General features: G+C 40.3%; 2 protein-coding genes across 6 annotated transcripts; one reads left to right on the top strand and one right to left on the bottom strand.

Moving 5' to 3' along the window:
- Positions 1-39: 39 nt before the first annotated feature.
- On the bottom strand, positions 40-6,435 carry LRRC57 (leucine rich repeat containing 57). Its single transcript, XM_082735444.1, has 6 exons — positions 6,343-6,435; positions 5,988-6,093; positions 5,743-5,881; positions 4,918-5,186; positions 1,999-2,184; positions 40-1,585 (listed from the first exon to the last, which is right to left on the bottom strand). Exons 2-6 carry the CDS (start codon positions 6,069-6,071, stop codon positions 1,544-1,546), a joined length of 720 nt encoding a protein of 239 aa, XP_082591570.1. The 5' UTR covers positions 6,072-6,093; positions 6,343-6,435; the 3' UTR covers positions 40-1,543.
- A 43-nt stretch (positions 6,436-6,478) lies between these two features.
- HAUS2 (HAUS augmin like complex subunit 2) lies at positions 6,479-21,081 on the top strand (the record flags this gene model as incomplete). 5 transcript variants are annotated; one of them, XM_082735445.1, is made up of 6 exons in its annotated part: positions 6,498-6,846; positions 13,360-13,452; positions 14,021-14,090; positions 16,249-16,381; positions 17,825-17,933; positions 20,634-21,081. In XM_082735445.1, the coding sequence occupies 6 exons, from the start codon at positions 6,742-6,744 to the stop codon at positions 20,841-20,843; spliced, it is 720 nt and encodes a 239-aa protein (XP_082591571.1). In that variant the 3' UTR covers positions 20,844-21,081. The 5 variants fall into 5 exon arrangements, with proteins under 5 accessions (XP_082591574.1, XP_082591571.1, XP_082591572.1 ...); XM_082735446.1 differs by having other exon boundaries at positions 6,504-6,609; XM_082735447.1 differs by lacking the exon at positions 13,360-13,452 and having other exon boundaries at positions 6,517-6,609.
- Between the last annotated feature and the right edge of the window lie 1,098 nt (positions 21,082-22,179).

The raw sequence follows: 22,179 nt of genomic DNA, 5'->3' as shown, positions 1-22,179 counted from the left end.
CTCCAAATAATAATTAAATGTCTGGGGACATTTAAGTTATTTAGTTTAGAAGTTCTAATTTATTAGATGTTAAGCACTGATTAAAAAAAAAAAACAAACAAACCTAGAGAAACATTGTTTAGTAGACCAAAAGATTAAGCATTGAAGTTTACAAAAAGCAAAACTCAGTTGCTAAGGATAAACTGGCAGCCCATCCCTCCCCATGGTGAGAAACAGAAAATAACATGAGAAATATGGAATACCCGGATCAGATTTCAAGTCAGAGAGATTTATGCATATAAACACGAAGCTGTTGTGATCTATTGACTTAATGGTTAAACTAGGTTTATAAAACAAGAACTGACAATACATGCTAAATTGCCCTGGCAAATACAAAATCTATGAACATTAGAGTGGTAGTTTCCAAAATGTTCATGTCAGTAACAACCAGAAGTCATCTACCTTTGTACTTTTAGTTTCTCTTAATAAGCATGGTTCCAGTACTTGCAAGGTATTTATCAGTCACATGAAGGCATTTCAGTACTCCTGCACTTTAACAAGAACATGAAACATTTCTTTCCAATCAGTTTACTTTCAAAGGGCCACATACAAGTTAAAGTTCTGCCTTCTTCCTTTGAAGGATTAACCCTTTTTCCAGCCGAAGTTCATTAAAAATTCTTTATTTAGTGTATTCTTGCATCCAGAGAATAAACTTTATAAACATAGGTTATTTTAAAATATTGTAGCAGTAGTTTTGATAGGTAATTTGATTAGAATTATAAATACAAAAAGGGAAAAGGATTATCAGAAATAAGATTATTTCTAACAAAGCTTCAGGAAAATCTTGATTATGACAACCCTTTGTATCTTACAAGTTTTGCATATATGATTTTAGCTCTTCAGAGCCCCCTACCAATAAGGCACATGCAATAGTAAAAAATTTGCTACTGCAGCCTTGGGGAACATCTCTTAGTGTTGTGTTGGTGCTTTCTCTGACACAGTACACTTTTAATCAAGACAGTCACATATTTATGTACATTCTAACACCCAAGTATAAACACTGCATTTGAACTGATGGACTGAAATAAAATCATAAGCCCTTAGATTAACCATGGTAGCCTCTCACAAATTATTTAAATTTCATAAAAATATGAAATGTTAACACAGGTGGAATGGCAACTGACTTTATGAAAGCGCTCATACACCAAAACTAAACATGAAATTTCAAGCTGTGATATGGAGTGGTTCTGTTACCAAGCAGCATCCTTCATTGTGTAAATAGTAATGAGCTACTGATTTTCTTAAACCCAGACTAATGATGGTTTTGATGATCAACACTGTCCTTTATCCTACCCATGACTCAAAATGGAGGAGACTCACTGTCCCTTGATTTTTTAGCTTGCTTAAGACGAGCCCTGAAAGGAAAAAGATCACAGAAATATTATCTGCAGGAGCATCATCTCCATACTGCAGATAATCCTTGACAACAGGAGCCTCTGATTCAGCCAGATTGCAAGAGATTCTATGTCAGTGTCCTGTAAGTTTCCCGCACTCCTGGAGAACATCATGCAAATTTCTTCTTAGTGGCTGTGAATCTCTCCATGTACTAAAAAATTATAAAAGAAGAATATGGTATTTTGGTATATGAAAATATTAGCCTTTTTTTGAAATTGGGATTTTGTGATTTTTTCCATTTAGGATTTTACTGGCTATGGTCTTTTTCATTTCCTACAAAATCGACCTATTCTAAATGAAGATTTAAAGCACACAGCTTTGGGTTTTTCCCTTATATTTTAAGAGGACACCCATCAAAAGACAAAAATGCTTTACAATAAGCTACTTGGAAGAAAAGTTATCTTGGCACAATACCATTTGGCTAATTTTTAGAATCCACCTCCAAAATGGGGAACAAATCCTGCTGACATAAACAGGATTATACATACACCCTGTAGCTATAAACGTTCATGTAGTTTCACCATTGTCCTCTCTGGAACAGTGATGAAGTACACTGATACATACCTTATCATATCCTTCCAGTTCTCGAAGTTTCTTTATTTCAAAAAGGTTGCCTTCCACAGCAAGCAGACAGATCTGGGAATCACTGAGAATGCTTTGTGGAAGCATGCTGAGCTCAAGACAGTTCTCTTCCAGGCGAAGAACTTTAAGGCGAGGACAGCAAGAGATCTTTACTGAGATCTGTGATATCTATTGAACAACAAAAGACTCCTATGAAAAAGCAAAAGCACTACTGTATACATATATTTTTTTACTAAATTAAAACAAAAACTTGACCATTTGTCCTAGTTCTTTTACCACCTCCATTTTCTCACCACCTACTCATTCCCAAAGCCTGTGCTATCTAGCTTCTGTTACTCCTCCTCCACTTTTTGGAAAAAAAGATGCTGTTTGAAGGTTACCAGTGGCTTTTTAGAAACAAAAATGTTCTAATAAAAGTACTGTTGATTACAGAAAATTTGAGAGTCAAATAAGTTTAAAGAAAAAAGTTACCTCTAATCTGCCACCATAAACGTTTTGGTGCATTTACATTCACTGCCTGTCTTTTATGTGTACATAGTCGCGGTGCTGCTATACTGCCGAAGTCAAGGATTCACTGTACTCACTCCCTATTGGATTTGACTACCATCTACCACTTCTTTGAAACTCCTTCTTGTACCTAAATAGTGGACTTCTCTTTTGAATTACTCCTGATTTTTGGCTCCCCCACCCCTTGTTCCTATGGACTTTTTTTTAAAGATTTGAGAGAGAGATCACAAGTAGGCAGAGAGTCAGGCAGAGAGAGGGGAAGCAGGCTTCCCACTGAGCAGAGAGCCCAATGAGGGGCTGGATCCCAGGACCCTGAGATCATGACCTGAGCGGAAGGCAGAGGCTCAACCCACTGAGCCACCCAGGCGCCCCCCCATGGACATTTTCAAGCAGCAGTCTAATACTTAATATTGGATCTTTTTCCTAAACTTCCTCCTTAAAAGCTCATCCTTTCTTAAAGCTATCACTTCTGTTAAGACCTGAAAATCTTTATCTACATTCATATTTGCTCATGTCTATTTTTTCCTGTGTGTCTAATTTTTAGTAAAACATTTCGGTTGGGATGAGTCACCATTATGATCAACTCAGTTGATATCCATTTATCCACTCAGTAGCACCACTCTTCTTTTAGGGCCTTGAACAATTAATCTTTGATTCATTCACCTCTTTTGCTCTTTAAATTCTCCAAGTCATCACATTATATTTACTCTGCCTGGTATCTTAGACCATCACCTGGGAACTTTTTACAAATATAAATTGTCAGAGGCGCCTGGGTGGCTCAGTCAGTTCAGCATCCAACTTTTGATTCTGGCTCAAGTCATGATCTTAGGGTTGATATGGAGCCCCATGTTGGACTCCACATTCATCTGGGAGTCTTCTTGAGATTCTCTCCCTCGGCCCTTCCCCCTTGCTTGTGTGCACATGCATGTGTGTTCTCTAAAATAATAAAAATAATTGTTTTAAAGATTTTGTCAGAGTGCACATGTGCACAGGAGAACGGTCAGGCTGAGGGAGAAGCAGGCTCCCTGCTGAGCAAAGAGCCTAATTTGGGACTCAATCCCAGGATACGGGGATCATGACCTGAGCCAAAGGCTGACACTTAACAAACTGAGCCACCCAAGATTCCCAATAAAAATCTTTTTTAAAAATGTAAATTCTCGGACTCTACTCCAGACCTAATGAATCACAAATGTGGAGGGTGGGGACCCAGTGATGTCTTCACAAGCTCTTCTGGTTAACGTGGTGCACACTAAAATCAGAACCAGTGATAATAGGGCAGCAGCGTAGGTGAATGGGGTGATTGAAATGTTTATCTTTGTGGTTCAATATGGTTGCCACATACAGCTTTTGAGCACTTGAAATACAGCTAGTGGCAAAAATGGATCTTAATTTTTAAATCTAATTTTTTTTCATTTTTTATTTTTTTTATAAACATATAATGTATTTTTAGCCCCAGGGGTCTGTGAATCACCAGGTTTACACACTTCACAGCTCTCACCATAGCACATTTAAATCCAAATTTGAACACCCATGTGTGGTTGTTGTATTGGACTATGCAAATCTAGAATTGTATGCAGTAAAAAGGCCACTTAGTCTCACTATGTTTAATGTTTCATCATTTAAGCCTTACATCTTGAACAAGGATTATTTCTCCAGATACTTATTAACCAAAGAGCTTCCAAAGTAATGGAAACCAATTTCAATTATTTCAATTAAAGCTATCCAACAATGAAATGGGCCAGAAAGCCTGTCAGTAATGAATTTTCAGTAAAATCAGGACATGCTTGAGAAAGAGGTCAATAAAGGGACAATGAATTATCTGTCTTGTCCAACTCCAAGAACTTATGAGTTAAAGCCTCTTTTCCAGGGACGCCTGGGTGGCTCAGTGGGTTAAAGCCTCTGCCTTCAACTTGGGTCATGATCCCAGGGTCCAGGGATGGAGCCCCGCATTGGGCTCTCTGCTCAGCAGGGAGCCTGTCTCCCCCTCCTCTCTCTGCCTGCCTCTCTGCCTACTTGTGATCTCAGTCAAATAAATAAAATCTTAAAAAAAAAAAAAAAAAAGCCTCTTTCCCACTCTACCTGACATAGCTCCCTGCAAGATGATTAGAGGCATATTTGAAGAGGCTCTGAATTCTTCAAGATTTGTGATATAGTTTAACTTTTGAAATTATCCTACCCCATTACCCATCCCACTCTCCAGAAAACACCTATGCAACACACACACAGTGTCTCAACTAATTCTATAGCACTTTGAGCTTTGAAATAGTCCAGCCCATTGACTTTACTGCTCATCTAGCCTCTGATACCCAGCTCCATGACTACAGTTTAGAGAAGAACGGATTACAGAAGACTGTAAACCCACATGATGTAAGAAAAAACCCTTAAGCTCTAGACCTGGTTCTGGTTGAGATTGAGTTCGATGACCTGAAGCTCCCCTACTATGTCAGGTATGCTCCGAATCTGATTCTTGGAGAGATCCACCACATCCAAGTGCCGGAGGCTACAGAGTTGTGGTGGTAGTGCTCGAAGCTGGTTCCCAGAGAGGCTCAGGGTCTTGAGGGCTGCCAGTTGCCCAAAGGTAGATGGTAGCTCTCTCAAGTGGTTGTTGTTCAGGCTTAGCATCTCTAATTTTTTCAGATTGCATAACTCCTCAGGAAGAACAGCTGGCAAAGAAAAAAAATTAAAAACCTAAATGATACAGCTGAGACACACTTTAGACAAAGTCTAGAAAAACTACATGGCCACCTTATAGGCCTCCTATCAATAAAAATCAATTAAATTCCAACATTTTGTGTCATTTTTAAGTATTGCATTTTACCAACATAGTCTTCAGAAAGTGAGGGTGCCATCAAAATACAGGAAAGCATTTATGTATATATTGGGCTCCTTTTATAAAAGGACCTCTGCAGAATCCGACAGCAATTTTGTGGGATTTGTTAGGCTCCCCCTTCCCACTCCATCCCCTTTTTTAAATTTGCAAAATTAGCTCTGTTTACATTACATCCCAAAGATGGTCTTCCCTTTCAAGTCCAAATTAAGCCAGTACCAATCATTACACACCAGAGGAGGCGTGTAGATGTAATTACGAGATCGCTTCAAGCACTCTGTGTCTTGAGTTCTCAGAGCGGTTTCATAACAACAAAAATCAGCTTGTAAGAGAAAACCACCCTTCTTAACAGCTGATCACTAGCAAATGCTTCCCAGGCGCAAAAGCCGTACTCAGTTTGTTGTTGTTCAAGGAGAGGCTCTTCAGCACAGTGAACTTCCCTATAATCATAGGCGGTAGGCTCTCGATCTTGTTGTTGGACAAGTCGATGGTCCTTAGATTGCTGGTCAGCTTCTGCAGCTCTGAGGGGAACTGGAGAAAGGGGTTCACAGCGCGAAGAATCCCTCACCGATTAACTTCGCCACCCCCGCAGTCCCTCTCCCTTTAATTTCCCTGGTCCGTCCCCTCCCAGTCTCACCTCGGTCAGTCCACGGTCCTTAAGCTGAAAGACACCAGTTTTCTGCGCGGTTTCCACATGAGCGCGGAGGGCACTGTTTCCCATCCTAGGACCGCGGCTCAGGTGCCTGCAGGAAGGAAGCGCAGCTGTCACCGCTCAGTCCAGGCACCCAGCCACCCCATCCGCCTCTCGGCTGGGTCTTTTGGCCAAGCTGTCACCTCCTGCCGACTCCTAGATCTTGGGGACCAACTAAAAGTGGCAAGGAAGAAAGGGAAGAACAGCCCGACCACCACGCCCAACAAGTTTTACAGCTGTTCTGAGGCCTGATGCCGCTAGAGCCTACAAATGATCAGGGAGCGCGGGACTCGTCTCCTACCCCTCAGCTCACAGCCGGCTCAGCAAGGGAAGACCCGCGGCCCGCGCTTGCCCGGGATGAGCTCCCCGGGCTTCCACCCGGGCGGAAACGCCCGGTGACGTCATCGATCCGCGCCGCGCGGTCGCTCTGCGTTCCACTCACTCATCGCGGGAGCCGGGGAGGTGGGTCCCAGCCATGGCTGCTGCGAACCCTTGGGATGCCGCGTCCGCTCCGAGTGCTGCCGGGCTACTGCTGGGCCATTTAGTTGCTTCAGGGGTGGTCACTCAGGTGCGTGGACGGCGATGGCGTCATTAAGGGGGTGCCGGCGGTGGAGACAGAAGATGGCTGTGAGGTGGTGGTGCTGGGCGGCGGGCCTATGTGTGAGGGTGCTGGGTGGGGGCTGTGGTGGAGTAGAGGCCAATGGAGGCCCTTCCAGGCAACAGTAGTGACGGTTCTGTAGTGGTTGTGCGAAAGCGGGACTCCGAGCAGAGGATGTTTCAGGTGTCCGCGGGCGAGTTATCCTCGGTCAGTTCTTGAGGGATAATAAAGATCAGTCTTCTCCTGCTTTTTCTCACCCAGTGATAGCGCCTCTGTATAGTAATGGGTGCCGGGGTTAGGAAATACGATTAAGTGTTAAACGCTCCCAAACGCTTGTTTGAGGTGTTGAAACATATTTGGGGCGGGAGATGCTGGGTACAGGAGAACTTCAGGAAAAGCATACAACTTTAAAGGCAAAAAAAAAAAAAAAGAAAGAAAGAAAAGAAAGAAAGAAACATTTTAAAAATGTTGAGAAGTACCAGGAAGACCTTGGAAGGTGAATGCAGGAGGGGAGTAATTATCAGAGAAGAGGCACATTAGTCCCAGCTTTTTAGTTGTAGTTTTAGGTTCCGCAAGAAGAACATGTTAATATGCCAAAGTGAAAGGAGCCAATAGAGGGAGAAATTAAAGATACGCAGGAATAATGGAATCCAAGTGGCAGAAGTGACAAGGGAATGGGGAAAGTGAGATTGAGGGAAAGAAATTTTGAGATAACAAGCAAGTTGAGGGTTTTCACTAAAAAGGAAATAGAAAAGTAGAAAGGTAAAATCATCCGCAGAGATTAGCTGTATGAACATGATGGAAGATATTTAGAAGAGTCATTAGAGAATTGTACCTTACTCTTGTTTTTTAAAAGATAGATAGATTGATAAAAGAGAGAAAGAGGGTGGGGAGGGGCAGAGGGAAAGAATCTCAAGCCGATTCCTTGCTCAGCTGAGCAGGAGGTTGGGGCTGCATACCACGACCTTGGCATTAAGACCTGATCCGAAATCAGGAGTGGGAGGCTTAACGGACGGAGCCACTCAAACGCCCCTACTGTACACTAATTTTTTTTAAAGATTTTATTTATTTATTTGACAGAGATCACAAGTAGGCAGAGAGGAGGCAGAGAGGAGGAAGCAGGCCCCCTGCCAAGCAGAGAGCCGGATGTGGGGCTCGATCCCAGGACCCTGAGATCATGACCCAAGCCGAAGGCAGAGGATTAACCCACTGAGCCACCCAGGCGCCCCTACTGTACACTAATTTTTAAGATGAAGAATGTAAAGGGGCGCCTCGGTGACTCCATTGGTTAAGCCTCAGACTCTTGACTCTTGATTTCGGCCGAGGGCCTGGGGATGGAGTCCCATGTGGGGCTCCGCGCTCAGCAGGAAGTGTACTTCACGATTTTCTCCTTCTGTCCATCCTCGCTTGCGCATGCGCGTTCTCTCCCCCCCATAAAGGTTTTTTTTGTTTCGTTTTGTTTCGTTTTGTTTTGTTAATGAAGAAACTAAGGCGTAAGAAGAGCAAGAAATTTACCCAAGGTCACTCAACCAGTGAAACAGAGTGACACATTGTATCATCTCTGGGATGAACTGTGATAGGTGATACTATGACACTATCTTGAAAAAGTTTAAACTTCTGATGAAGAATTCCTGTAGATTAACGGAGGTTCTAGTAACCAGATCTTAAGGATTGGGGGTGGGAGGGGGTACAAATGAATGCATTGGAAAGTAGGCAGAACATAACTACAGAACTCCACTAGTTCTCACCTTCTCTTACCTCCTGTTTTCTTCCTACCAAATCGCCTGGTAGTCTCACATTGTTTAGTTCTGTAACAAAGTAATTTGGCAAACATATTGTAAGACATTTGGGACTTAACCTCTAGAGTGTATTGGTAGAAGAAATAAACACCTAAGAGAATTTTGACATTGATAAGTCAGGTATTTGTTGGGGTAGAAGTTGTTGTGAAGAGCATTGTCTAGTGTCCTTTAAGTAGCACTAACTGGACAGTTACCTGTTTTGCCTACAGGTAAAAATCTCTTTAAGACCATTTTACAATCTTACTACACAACTAGTCCCAATGAGGAAACCTTACAGATTTGTAGTATGATTTTACTTTAAGCAAACTTTACATATGAAGACCTATTTTTTTAAAGATTTTATTTATTTATTTGACAGAGAGAGATTACAAGTAGGCAGAGAGGCAGGCAGAGAGAGAGGGAAGCAGGCTCCCTGCTGAGCAGAGAGCCCAATGAGGGGCTGGATCCCAGGACCCTGAGATCATGACCTGAGCTGAAGGCAGCGGCTTAACCCACTGAGCCACCCAGGCGCCCCAAGACCTATTTTTATTAGGAGGATTTAGCATTGGTTCTTTCAAAATGATGTTATATGATCTCTTTAGCCTATCCCTTAAGTGCACATCATCCCATGTACATTAAAAAAATCAAGTGATGCTTGAAATTGTGATAACGATGCAACTCTAAACATAACTTGTTTGTGTTTTGTTTTGATCTATCCATTGGGGAATGATTTAGTGGAAGAAAGTATAGCTAACTCTCTGTGGGATAAATGGGGTATTTGTTTTCGTTTATGCCCTAGGACTACTTTAGTGGCCTTACATCCTAGCTATTTTTCTGGCAAGCTTTAGTGAGTTATGGTAGGTCGATCGAATACATACACATACACTATATAGAGATATATGTAGACATTATTTATATGTATGTTTATACATTTATATATATAAATTTTCTATATAAATTCTGTATAAATATATACATTTATATATATATATATATATATATATATATTATTTTCTCAGTGTGTCCTGCCCACCTCTGTATCCCCTCCCCCACTTTAAAGCCTCTGCTTTTAATTTCTCTGCTATACTGCCTCCCTTTTAATGTCCCTCAGGTAGAATTCAGTATGAAGTAGAAAGGACAAAAAAGAAGAAAGGATGCCCCCAAACACAAGTTTATACATATATGTACTTTGTACACAGTATTATCAGGATTTTTATATTATACATAAAAGTCTTAGATTTCATCTTCTTGTGCCTAGCAACAGAATGAACAGAAATACCTTAAACAGACTCCCTTTATCAGGATCCTTTCATATTGGGTGTCCCTTTACCCTACTGGCATATAAAGTGTATAATATATATTGGCAGTACAACAGTAAAACAGTACAACAGTAAAAACTTTTCTGTAGTCCCCAATCCTTGCCTTTTTTTTTCCTTTTTTTAAGATACAAGGTTAAGTCACAATCCTCAAATGTTAGAATTAGAGAAATTTGGCTACTCTTTCTTTCCTCTCCTTTTGTCTTTCCCTTGAATGTTCTCACTTTTCCATTGGTTTCTCTTACATGTTCTTAGCTAAGCTCCATTACCATGCTGTTGAACCTAACAGTTTACTCGTTTGCATGTGTTCAGTTAAGATTAGCATATACGCAGGGAGGGATGAAGAGATACCAGACTACAAGTAAGTTACGAAGAGGAATGGGAGATGTTTTACTTTTCATTGATCTTCTACCTAAGAGCAGAAAGAAGAGTAAAAGAGTTATGCTGATATGATGGGAATTCAGTAGATTAGATTCATCCTCATTTCAGCCATGATACATATTTATAGAATGAAGTTAAACTCGTACTTTGCTCTCCCAAACCTCGATTTTGCCATCAGTAAAATAACTTGTGTTATCTTCGTCATTTAATGGAATATCTATTGACTTGACTTTATCCCTGGTACCCCATATCAGCCAGGATTTGCCCTTTTTAAAATAGATTTTATTATTTATTTGAGAGAGAGACAGAGTGGGAGAGAGAGAGAGAGAGAACATGAGCAGGGTGAGGAGCAGAGGAAGAAGCAGACTCCCTGTTGAGCAGGGACCTTGATGGGAGGTTCAGTCCAATGTAGGGCTGGATCCCAAGGTAGATGCTTAACTGACTGAGCCACCCAGGTGCCCCAGTCGTGGGTTTTTTGGTGGTGAAATACTCATAAAACTTACCATGTTAACCATTCTTAAAGTGTACAATTCAGTGGCATGAAGTACAGTCACAGTGTTGTGCAACTATTTTCATAACTTTTTTTTAATCAACCCCAGTGAAAACCCCCATATTCATTAGTCACTCCCTATTCCTTACTGCCCCCCAGCCTAATTACTTTTATTTTCCATACCATCCCCATTTAAATTTCTAAGATATATATTATATATCATCATGTTACTTCTTTACCACGAAGCCTTGAATTACTCAAATTTCCTGCATTATAATTGCTTGTCATAGCCATCAAGATCTTCTACACTTATGTAGGAAACTACGTATTCAGATTCTTCTTCCCCTTCTTTCCACATATATGTTAGTTCTAGAAAGCTTTTCCTTCCAATCCATCCTTTAGTCTTCTACAGCCTAACTCAATGAATGCCTATAAAATCTGTTGTCATTGGTCAGCAAATTTTTGCTATTAAGGACCAGAGGATAAGTATCTGAGGCTTTTAGGTCAATATGGTTGTATCTTGTCTATTGTAGTGTGAAAGAAGCCAGAGGTAATAAGTAAATGAATGGGTGCAGTTGAGTTTATTCTGGATCCTGAAATTTCAATTTCATGTTTTTATTTTTTTCTCCCAGCTTTAAAAAATTAAAAAACCATTCTTAGCTTATGGGCTGTACAGAAATCGGCAGTGGGCTGCATTTAGTTCATAGACTATCCTCTCTCATCCTTTTTCCTATAAGATCTCTAAAGATCTCTAAATGTGCTAATATTCTTGAAAAGAAGAAGAGGATACAGAAACTCATGGATGAAGCCAGGGGATGAACAATATTCTTATTCTGAAGTAACCTGCAATTTAAGGAGGCAATATATGCAAGCAGTATTTTGCATAGAATTAAAGCATAAAAGGAGGGAGTAAGCTTTTTAGAAGAATAATTCCACCTGGACAAAACATTCCTTTAAGAGAATGAGTATGTGAAAAGAGACAGTATGAATGAATTATAGCCAATAGAGGTCATTTAATGAATCAGATAAATGATTCCATGGTGAGAAAATATTTGACTTTAGCCCCAGGAAGGTCAGAGGCTAGGTTTTGTTGATTTGTGTAGAGGCAATTCTCCATCAACCTCAAGCTCATCCTTCTTAACCTTATCAGCTGTTACTAATGCAGTTGTATTGTGCATAGTACTTGAGGAAATAGGACAAAGTGATTGAGTCTTGTTTGTTTTCTTATTTTTTAAATATTTGGCCAAAAGATTTGTGATAGTGAATATTTAGTGCCTTCTTTTTTTTTAAGATTTTTTTAATTTATTTGTCAGAGAGAGAGGAGCGAGAGCGAGCACAGGCAGACAGAGTGACAGGTAGAGGCATAGGGAGAAGCAGGCTCCCTGCCAAGCAAGGAGCCTGATGTGGGACTCGATCCCAGGACGCTGGGATCATGACTTGGGCTGAAGGCCGCTGCTTAACCAACTGAGCCACCCAGGCGTCCTTATTTAGTGCCTTTTGTTTTAAAGAACATAATTCTTTCTTTCTTTTACTTTTTTTTTTTTTTTTTTTTTTTTAAGATTTATTTAGGAGCACCTGGGTGGCTCATTCAGTTAAGCATCTGCCTTCAGCTGGGGTCATGATCCCAGGGTCCTGGGATCAAGCCCCCTGTTGGGCTCCCTGCTCTCTCTCAAATAAATAAATAAATAAATTTTAAAATTTTTTCTTTAAAGATTTTATTTATTTATTTGACAGAGAGATCACAAGTAGGCAGAGAGGCAGGCAGAGAGAGAGAGGGAAGCAGGCTGGCTGCTGAGCAGAGAGCCCGATGCGAGGCTCGATCCCAGGATCCTGAGATCATGACCTAAGCCGAAGGCAGAGGCTTTAACCCACTGAGCCACCCAGGCGCCCCTAAATAAATAAAATCTTTAAAAAAAAAAAAAGTATATTTATTTATTTGAGTATGAGAGAGCAGGCACAGACTGAGGTGCAGAGAGGAGGGAGAGGAAGAGGGAAAGAATCCCAGGCAGACTGTACACTGAGCACAGAACATAATGTGGGGCTCAGTCTTAGAACCCCAAGATCACTACCTGAGGCAAAACCTAGAGCCTGCCTGACGCTTAACCCACTTAGCTACTTGGGTGCGCAGATAGTGAGTATTTTAAAAAGAGGAATATACATTGCTACTGTTACTCTCTGTACTTCATTTTTCTTTCTTTTTTTTTTTTAAAGATTTTATTTATTTATTTATTTATTTGACAGAGAGAAATCACAAGTAGATGGAGAGGCAGGCAGAGAGAGAGAGGGAAGCAGGCTCCCCGCCGAGCAGAGAGCCCGATGCGGGACCCGATCCCAGGACCCTGAGATCATGACCTGAGCCGAAGGCAGCGGCTTAAACCACTGAGCCACCCAGGCGCCCCTGTACTTCATTTTTCAAAGGCTGTGTTGGACGTAATAAATCCTCATGTTTGGGGCACGTGGGTGGCTCAGTCCTTAAATGTCTGCCTTTGGCTCAGGTCTTGAACCCAGGGTTGTGGGATCGAGCCCGGTGCTGGACACTCTGCTCTGCAGGAAGCCGCCTTCTCCTTCTCCACTCTCCCTGCTTATATTTCCTTTCTCGCTGTCTCTGTGTGTCAAATAAATAAGATCTTAAAAATAAGTAAGTAAGTAGGTAAATAAATAAATAAATCCTCATGTTTTAAGCCTATGGGGGTGCTATTCAAATGCGCACAGAAACTTTGTGACACACTGCTACTTTCTGTTCATTTACCAATAGGAGATGTTAAATATATCCAAGAAATCAGCTTCCTACTTTGCAAACTTCTCCAGACTACAGCAGATCACAGATATTCAAGCTGAAATCTACCAGGTATATTATATTGGACTTTGTACTTTCTTTATTTTTTTTTTAAGATTTTATTTATTTATTCGACAGAGAGAGATCACAAGTAGGCAGAGAGGCAGAGAGAGAGAGGAGGAAGCAGGCTCCCCACCAAGGAGAGAGCCCGATGTGGGGCTCAATCCCAGAACCCTGGGATCATGACCCGAGCCGAAGGCAGAGGGTTTAACCCTCTGAGCCACTCAGGTGCCCCTGGACTTTGTACTTTCTGTTTCTAGTACAGGAAAAAAAAAATTAATTGATTCCAGCAGTAGTTCTCTTACACTTGGAACATTGTCTAGCACATAACTGGGTAAGTGTTTACTTCTTTGTAGTAACAGTCATAGTAATAGTTAGTAGTAGTAGCAGTAGCAGCAGTACAGCTTCAACACCAAAATGAAAATCTTCAGTAAATTCCCTGGGCTCATAACAAATCCTCCTCTCCCTGCGCACCCCCCCCCCCATATTCATGGGTTAAAGACTATGCTTTTTTTACTAAAGTTTAAGCCTTCAGGCAACATTCTACATGAACTCAATATTATTTTTCTTCTCAACGTAGAAAAACTTGGAAATTGAACTTTTAAGACTAGAAAAAGATACAGCAGATGTTGTTCATCCTTCCTTTTTGGGTAAGTAATTTGATGAAATATGGGTAGTTATTGGAATTTCAGCTTTTTCTTGAATTACCTTAGATATGCACCAGGCAATAAAATTATAATATACCATAATTTTTTTAGGTATTAGCCCAAAGCTAATAAAATCTTATATTCTGTGCTCAAATAGAAATTCTGTTGGTTGTAGTGCAAATAGCATTAAGTGACCCAGGTCAGGGGACGCCTGGGTGGCTCAGTGGGTTAAAGCCTCTGCTTTCGGCTCAGGTCGGGATCCCAGGGTCCTGGGATCGAGCCCCACATCGGGCTCTCTGCTCAGCAGGGAGCCTGCTTCCTCCTCTCTCTCTGTCTGCCTCTCTGCCTACTTGTGATCTCTGTCTGTCAAATAAATAAATAAATCTTAAAAAAAAAAAAAAAAAGTGACCCAGGTCAGAGCTCTTCAAATTCAGGAAAGCTTGAAAGACAAAGAAAGGCTGAAGAACTTTCCAGATTACGGGAAACTAGAGGGACTCCACAGCCAAAGTACAATGTGGTCATGGATTGAATACTTGATTACGAATTCATTTTGCTATAAGGGACATTATTGAGTTACTTGGTGAAATGTCAATATGGACTGTATTAAATACTGGTAGTATTGTTCCAATGTTAAATTTTCTGAATTTGATACTTGAATTTACATAAGATTATGTTCCTAAGTAGGGAAATACATGCTGAAGTTTTAGAGGTGAAAGTTCTTGGTATTGACAACTTACTCTCAAATGGGTCAGCAAAAATACATGTATTGAGTCTGTGAAGAAAGAAAGATGTAGGTAAATGTTAACGGTGGGTCTAGGTGAAATCTATGTGGGAGTTCAATAAAACTCCTCTAAGTTTGAAATTTTTCAAAATAAAAAGAATGATTCAAAAAAAAAGAATCAGTTGGAAGCATTAATTGAATTGTGGTCAAAATATTGCAATAATCAGAAATAGCTTGAAGACATGTTCATTTTTTTAATTTCATGTAAAATGTTAGAGGCAGAGATGAGAAAATATTTTATGTGAAGAATATGGCTCTGGCTATAATAACCTGAATAGATACAGAGTTGAATAATGAAGACAAAGAATTTAGCACTGGATTTGGTTGTCAGCAAGCAAAATAAGAGAAAATCATTGCGGGGCCCCTGGGTGGCTCAGTGGGTTAAGCCTCTGCCTTCGGCTCAGGTCGTGATCTCAGGGTCCTGGGATCCAGTCCTATATCGAGCTGTCTGCTCTGGCAGGGAGCCTGCTTCCTCATCTCTCTCTCTCTCTCTCTGCCTGTCTGTCTGCCTACTTGTGATCTCTGTCAAATAAATAAATAAAATCTTAAAAAAAAAAAAAAAAAAAAAAAAAAGAGGGCGCCTGGGTGGCTCAGTGGGTTAAGCCACTGCCTTCTGCTCAGGTCATGATCTCAGGGTCCTGGGATCGAGTCCCACATCCGGCTCTCTGCTCAGCAGGGAGCCTGCTTCCCTCTCTCTCTTTCTGCCTGCCTCTCCGTCTACTTGTGATTTCTCTCTGTCAAATAAATAAATTATTTTTTTTAAAAGTCCTTTAAAAAAAAATCATTGAGGGCGCCTGGGTGGCTCAGTGGGTTAAGCCGCTGCCTTCGGCTCGGGTAATGATCTCAGGGTCCTGGGATCGAGTCCCGCATCGGGCTCTCTGCTCAGCAGGGAGCTTGCTTCCTCCTCTCTCTCTGCCTTCCTCTCTGCCTACTTGTGATCTCTCTCTGTCGAATAAATAAATAAAATCTTTAAAAAAAAAAATCATTGAAAGTAAACTGGTTTTGGGGCACCTGGGTGGCTCAGTGGGTTGAGCCGCTGCCTTCGGCTTGGGTCATGATCTCAGGGTCTTGGGATCGAGTCCCGCGTCTGCTTCCTTCTCGGGCTATCTGCTCAGCAGGGAGCCTGCTTCCTTCTCTCTCTCTCTCTGCCTGCCTCTCTGTCTACTTGTGATTTCTCTCTGTCAAATAAATAAATAAAATCTTAAAAAAAAAAAAAGAAAGTAAACTGGTTTTGATATTAAAGATAGCAAAGGGGAGATACTTAGGGGGAAATGGATTAATTTTTGACATTGGTAGTGTCAAACCAAAGCAAAAAAAATTATTAGTGATTTTAAAACTTGTCATATTGCTAACTGTAATTATGGTTTCTGGTTTGTATAGCTCAGAAGTGTCATACTCTGCAAAGCATGAATAATCATTTGGAAGCGGTGCTAAAAGAGAAGAGGTCCCTCAGGCAAAGACTGTTGAAACCCACGTGCCAGGAAAACTTGCCTATTGAAGCTGTTTATCACAGGTTAAACTAAAGAGTTGAAATTAGTGGTTACACATATTTCTTGAGGGTTTAGTTTTTTGTTGTTGTTGTTTAGTAGTTATTTCATAGCATAATTTATTAAACAATATATAGTGATTATATCTGTTATCATTATTTTTAATGCTGATACATACAATCAGAAAGAAAATCTTCTGCTTTTAAAGAGTTAAGCTGTGGTGAAGAGAAAGGCATTCTTTTTGCCCACTGTATTTTGGGAATGATATAATGAATTCAATGAAAGAAATTAGATCAATAACATCTAGTAAGATGGATAAAAATTATTTTTATCATGTATAGACCATTTTCTATGAAGTAAGCTTATTGTTGTGTTAATCGTACCTATATGTAAAAATTCTCTTAGGGAGTGTAGGCAGAGAGAGATGAAAACCATGTCAGCTAAAAGAAAAAAAACAGGGCCGCCTGGGTGGCTCAATTGGTTAAGCAGCTGCCTTCGGCTCAGGTCATGGTCCCAGCATCCTGGGATCGAGTCCCACATCGGGCTCCTTGCTCCGCAGGGAGCCTGCTTCTCCCTCTGACTCTGCCTTCCACTCTGTCTGCCTGTGCTCGCTCTCGCTCGCTCTCGCTCGCTCTCTCTCTGACAAATAAATAAATAAAATCTTTAAAAAAACAAACAAACATGAGTTCTGCTCTCATTTCTGCTGTTTGTACGCCTCAAAACTTTGGGCAAATGATTTGTTTTAGCCTCAGTTTCCTAGTCCATAGAGTGGGGATGCTTTCTGTTCCTCTTTTCCTCATACAAGTATAATAAAAACAACAGTAAAGAAGCAAACATTTGGGAATCTAATTGCTAACTTTCTCCATCAGTGCCTCACTAGCTGACCCTTAGCAAATCAGTACCTCTCTCTTAAATGTCAGATTTGTTATCTTGTAGTAAAAGAATAAATGTAAAAAGCCCATTCTTGTGGATATATTCAGTTATCTATTCAGTATAGTAAAATACCATTAATGTATGTATTATACATTATATATATCAGAAGAACTGAGTAATGATTTTAAAGCATTTTGCAAATGTGAAGATTCAAAGTGGTTTTAGGTGTAGACAGTTTTAGTCAAGTACATTTATCTTTATTATCTTCACCCTTCATGGAGAATGAGTAGATTGAAATGGAATGAGATTTAATCTAGGAAAATTATATGAGAAAATTACTAACATTAAGTTTTGTCTCATATTAGGTGGGTACCAAATTAGCATTGTCTCTGTTTTTCTGTATGGATGACGAGTTAATTTCTGCTTAAAGTGAAAGAAAATGATATTTTTATCATTGGTATTTCCATGAATGCAGAAAGTTTATTACTGGCTCACTGGGTTGATTGTAGTTCTCTTATATTAAAAGTCCTGATTGAAAAGAAAAAAAAGGAACACAAACTAAAAAAAAATAGTTGACTTTTTTCTCTCTCTTTTAGCTGTATGGTACATTTGCTGGAATTGGCAGTAACTTTCATTGAAAGATTAGAAAACCATCTTGAAACAATTAAAAATATCCCTCATTTAGATGAAAATCTAAAGAAAATGGTGAGTATTAACAGTAGCATTTAAGTATCTCAGCTACTTCACATTACATTTGGCTGTCTTTAGTTCTTTTATACTAGAATCTCAAATGTGTGATTGCTTTAACCTTTTTTTTTTTTTTTTTTTTTTTGAGAGGGAGAAGGTGGGGAGGGGCAGAGAAAGAATCTTAAGCAGGCTCCACACCCAGTGCAGAGCCTGATGGCAGGATTTGATCTCACAAACTTGTAATCCTGACCTGAGCCAAAATCAAGAGTTGGACACTTAACCAACTGAGCCACTCAGGCACCCCTTTGTTTAACTTTTTGATAGCTAATATTCTAAATGACTTATTTTTTAAAATTAAAGTGTCTTTTTAGAGCTTTTTTAGAAGTCATTTTACATTGTTTTATTCTAATATTTAATAAATATGTGTTATCTTTATTGTTCAAGGGGTTATGCCATAGTTATCAGGAGAGAGAAACAGATATGACAAGTCCCTGCCCTCAAATTCTCAAGGTTTAGTGAGCTCTAAGATACTATCCGTTTTTTTTTTGTTTTTTTGTTTGTTTGTTTTTTAAAGATTTTATTTATTTATTTGATGGAGAGAGATTACAAGTAGACAGAGAGGCAGGCAGAGAGAGAGAGAGAGAGGCAAGCAGGCTCCCTGCTGAGCAGAGAGCCCGATGCGGGACTCGATCCCAGGACACTGAGATCATGACCTGAGCCGAAGGCAGTGGCTTAACCCACTGAGCTACCCAGGCGCCCCAGATACTATCCGTTTTATAATATTATTTTTGTGCAGTGGATATAGTAGAGAATTACAAAGAAGGTCCTGTATATTAAGCAAAGAAAATGGAGGGATTGTTTCTACTTTAGGGAGATAGGGAGTAGAATGGGGGTAAGAATGCTTCAGTAAAGTTTTTATTTTATTTTTTTAAAAGATTTTATTTATTTATTAGAGAGAGAGAGAGAACACAAGCAAGAAGAAGAGGGAGAAGCAGACTCCCCACTGAGCAGGGAGCCCAGTTTGGGGCTTGATCCCAGAACCCTGGGATCATAACCTGAGCTGAAGACATATGCTATCCAGCTGCCCCTTCAGTAAAGTTTTACATAGTAGTTAGTAGTTAGTAGTGAGCTGAAGCTTGAAAAATCAATGAAATTTGTATCAAAAAGAATAGTTTGGTCCAAAGCAGCAATGTGAGGAAAGACATGAAAATTAGCATTGGCAGTTTGGGGGAAGAGTGGTACTCCACTTTGGCTGATCCTTAAAGCTATTGAAAGGGAGATTAAATCATGGTTAATTTATGGAATGCCTTGAAAACCAGACTAAGAAGTTGAGACTTTTGAATACTGGGGAACATTCAACAGTTTAAATGGTTGTTTGGGGGACGCCTGGGTGGCTCAGTTGGTTAAGCAGCTGCCTTCGGCTCGGGTCATGATCCTGGCGTCCTGGGATCGAGTCCCACATCGGGCTCTTTGCTCAGCAGGGAGCCTGCTTCTCCCTCTGCCTCTGTCTGCCATTCTGTCTGCCTGTGCTCGCTCTCTCCCTCTCTCTCTCTAAAAATAAATAAATAAATGGTTGTTTGGTTTGGTTTGTTTTTAGAGAAGGGCACAGACGAGTGATGACTTGATCAGAATTACACTTTAATGGAGACAATATTGGGTAGAAGACACTGAGTCACTCAGTATGGGCAGAGAGCTCAGCAGCACCTGGAAGCTTGTTAGAAATGCAGAATTGCAGACTTCATTCACCTTAGACATTCAGATTCTGAATCTATAATTTATTAAGTTCCTCAGGTGATTCCTACACCCATTAAAGTTTGATAAACTGTAGGTTAGAGGACTAGGCAAATGAACCAAAGGCAGAGAAACTTGGAGAATAAATACAAGCATTCAGATAAAAGATTTAAAGCATAGGAAAACAAAAGATTATATAGACTTTGAGATTTGGGACATCAAATTTCTAGAATGTGTCTACTCTTTGGACAAGAGACACATCCAAAGTAACGAAGTAACTAGCCTTGGTGACTTGAGGGTGAGTAGGATCAAGAAATCAAAAAAGCTAATGACCTTGTTTTCTCACACGCCTTCCACAGAAAGTAAATCTTCAATCATTGTTGAATTGCAATAAAATCAAGTTTGTGATACTGAATGTACACTCAGAGATACTCAGTAGACAAATATGGGACTGAATTTTAGGAAGGGGGTAGGTTACAATACAGATTATGGGTCATTTGCTTTGAGGTGATAATTGAAGACAAAGAAGAGGTGAATTTATAAAGAAAAAGCATGTTCTGTAATAAGTGGGGAGGACACAATTTTTTAGGTGAATTTATAAAGAAAAAGCATGTTCTGTAATAAGTAGGGAGGATACAATTTTTTTTTTAAGATTTTATTTATTTATTTAACAGACAGAGATCACAAGTAGGCAGAGAGGCAGGCAGAGAGAAGGGAGGGGGAAAAGCAGGCTCCCCACTGAGCAGAGAGCGTGATGTGGGGCTTAATCCCAGGACCCTGGGATCATGACCCGAGCCAAAGGCAGAGGCTTTAACCCACTGAGCCACCAGGTGCCCCAGGAGGACACAATTTTAAGAAGCCTTTGTATTAAGGGGGTAGAAAAGGTCAGGTGTGAACTTTTGGTATCATAACCATTTATGATATAATAATGATATATTGATGACAAATGTAATTTCTCCTCTTTTCCCCTTCTTTCAAACACTACAGAGTATGGCTTTAGCAAAAATGGATATGTTGGTGACTGAGACAGAAGAACTGGCAGAGAATATACTCAAGTGGCGAGAACAACAAAAGGAAGTTTCCTCTTCTATCCCCAAAATACTAGCAGAAGAAAATTATCTGCATAAACATGATGTTGTAATGCCTTCTTTACCTTTTACTTCTAAAGTTCATGTCCAAACTGTTAATGCCAAGTGACTTGTCAACTTTATTTTTGCCTAATTGTATGTATTATGTGAAGTCTATTTCTAACCAGTTGTAATATGGGCATGTATAAGCTCTGCTGCTAGCAGTACTGAAAGAGCCCTCTTTATATTGAAGCAGTAAGAGTCCAAGTTCATTGAGACCAAATTGAGTTTTCCTTTGTTTTTCATATATTTTCATTATACCTTACAGTAAAACTCTTGAAAATCAAATATAACTATGAGTTTATTAACATGAGTGCATTAGCCATTTCTCAGACAGCAACTCTATTTATGTCTTCTTTTTAAATGCTTGTTTCTGAATTTTGAAGAGTCTTCTTGCAAGTGAAAGTATGTCAATTTTTCCTGTGGGATAGTACTGAATGTATAGAAAAGAGCAAACATAACAGGCCTAACTGCTGTCCTTTGAAAGGCTTGCTTACAAAGTTGGTCCTTGCCTGGCTTCTGGGAATTTAGATTTCACTAGAGTTCCTTCCACTGTCACTGATAAGAGCACTCACTTGACTGAAGTGTTTGTACAGTGTGGCTTGTGCTGAGCACCTTTCCTTCTGGGAGTCTAGAATTTTGGTCCATGGTAGAAGATAGCTATGTGGCTAGTCCGTGATAATAACCCTCGGTGCTGCATTTCTTTCTTTCTTTCTTTTTTTTTTTTAAGAGTTTATTTATTTATTTGACAGACAGAGATTACAAGTAGGCAGAGAGGCAGACAGAGAGCGAGCAAGGGAAGCAGACTCCCTGCTGAGCAGAGAGCTCATCCCAGGATGCTGGGATCATGACCTGAGCAGAAGGCAGAGGCTTTAATCCCCTGAGCCACCCAGGCACCCCTTGGCACTGCATTTCTTTCTTTCTTTCATTCTTTTTTTTTTTTTTAAGATTTTATTTATTTGTCAGAGAGAGAGAGGGAGAGTGAGCGAGCACAGGCAGAGACAGAGGGAGAGAAGTAGGCTCCCCGCTGAGCAAGGAGCCCGATGTGGGACTCGATCCCAGGATGCTGGGATCATGACCCGAGCCGAAGGCAGCTGCTTAACCAACTGAGCCACCCAGGCGTCCCTCTTTCTTTCATTCTTCTTTTTTTTTTTTTTTAAAGATTCTATTCATCTATTTGACAGACAGAGATCACAAATGGGCAGAGAGGCAGGCAGAGAGAGAGGGGGAAGCAGGCTCCCTGCTGAGCAGAGAGCCTGATGCAGAGCTCGATCCCAGGTTTCTGGGATCGTGACCTGAGCTCAAGGCAGAGGCTTTAACCCACTGAGCCACCCACTGTCCTGCATTTCTAATGAGATTTCATGAAAGCCATTTCACACATTACACCTTAGTTGCTGTGGGAATTA

This window comes from Mustela nivalis, assembly GCF_964662115.1.
Source record: "Mustela nivalis genome assembly, chromosome: 6".
NCBI classification, from domain to species: Eukaryota; Metazoa; Chordata; class Mammalia; order Carnivora; family Mustelidae; genus Mustela; species Mustela nivalis.
This window is presented reverse-complemented; position numbering and strand designations above follow the sequence as displayed.

What these genes read in the sequence shown, in the direction of transcription:
- LRRC57 (XM_082735444.1), bottom strand. Translation starts at nt 6,071, where the DNA reads ATGGGAAACAGTGCCCTCCGCGCTCATGTGGAAACCGCGCAGAAAACT. An exon ending in AGGACCGTGGACTGACCGAG is followed by an intron (nt 5,882 to 5,987) that starts GTGAGACTGGGA and finishes CCCTTTCTCCAG; the next exon opens with TTCCCCTCAGAGCTGCAGAA. An exon ending in TCAATCTCAACCAGAACCAG is followed by an intron (nt 2,185 to 4,917) that starts GTCTAGAGCTTA and finishes GTTGTTCAATAG; the next exon opens with ATATCACAGATCTCAGTAAA.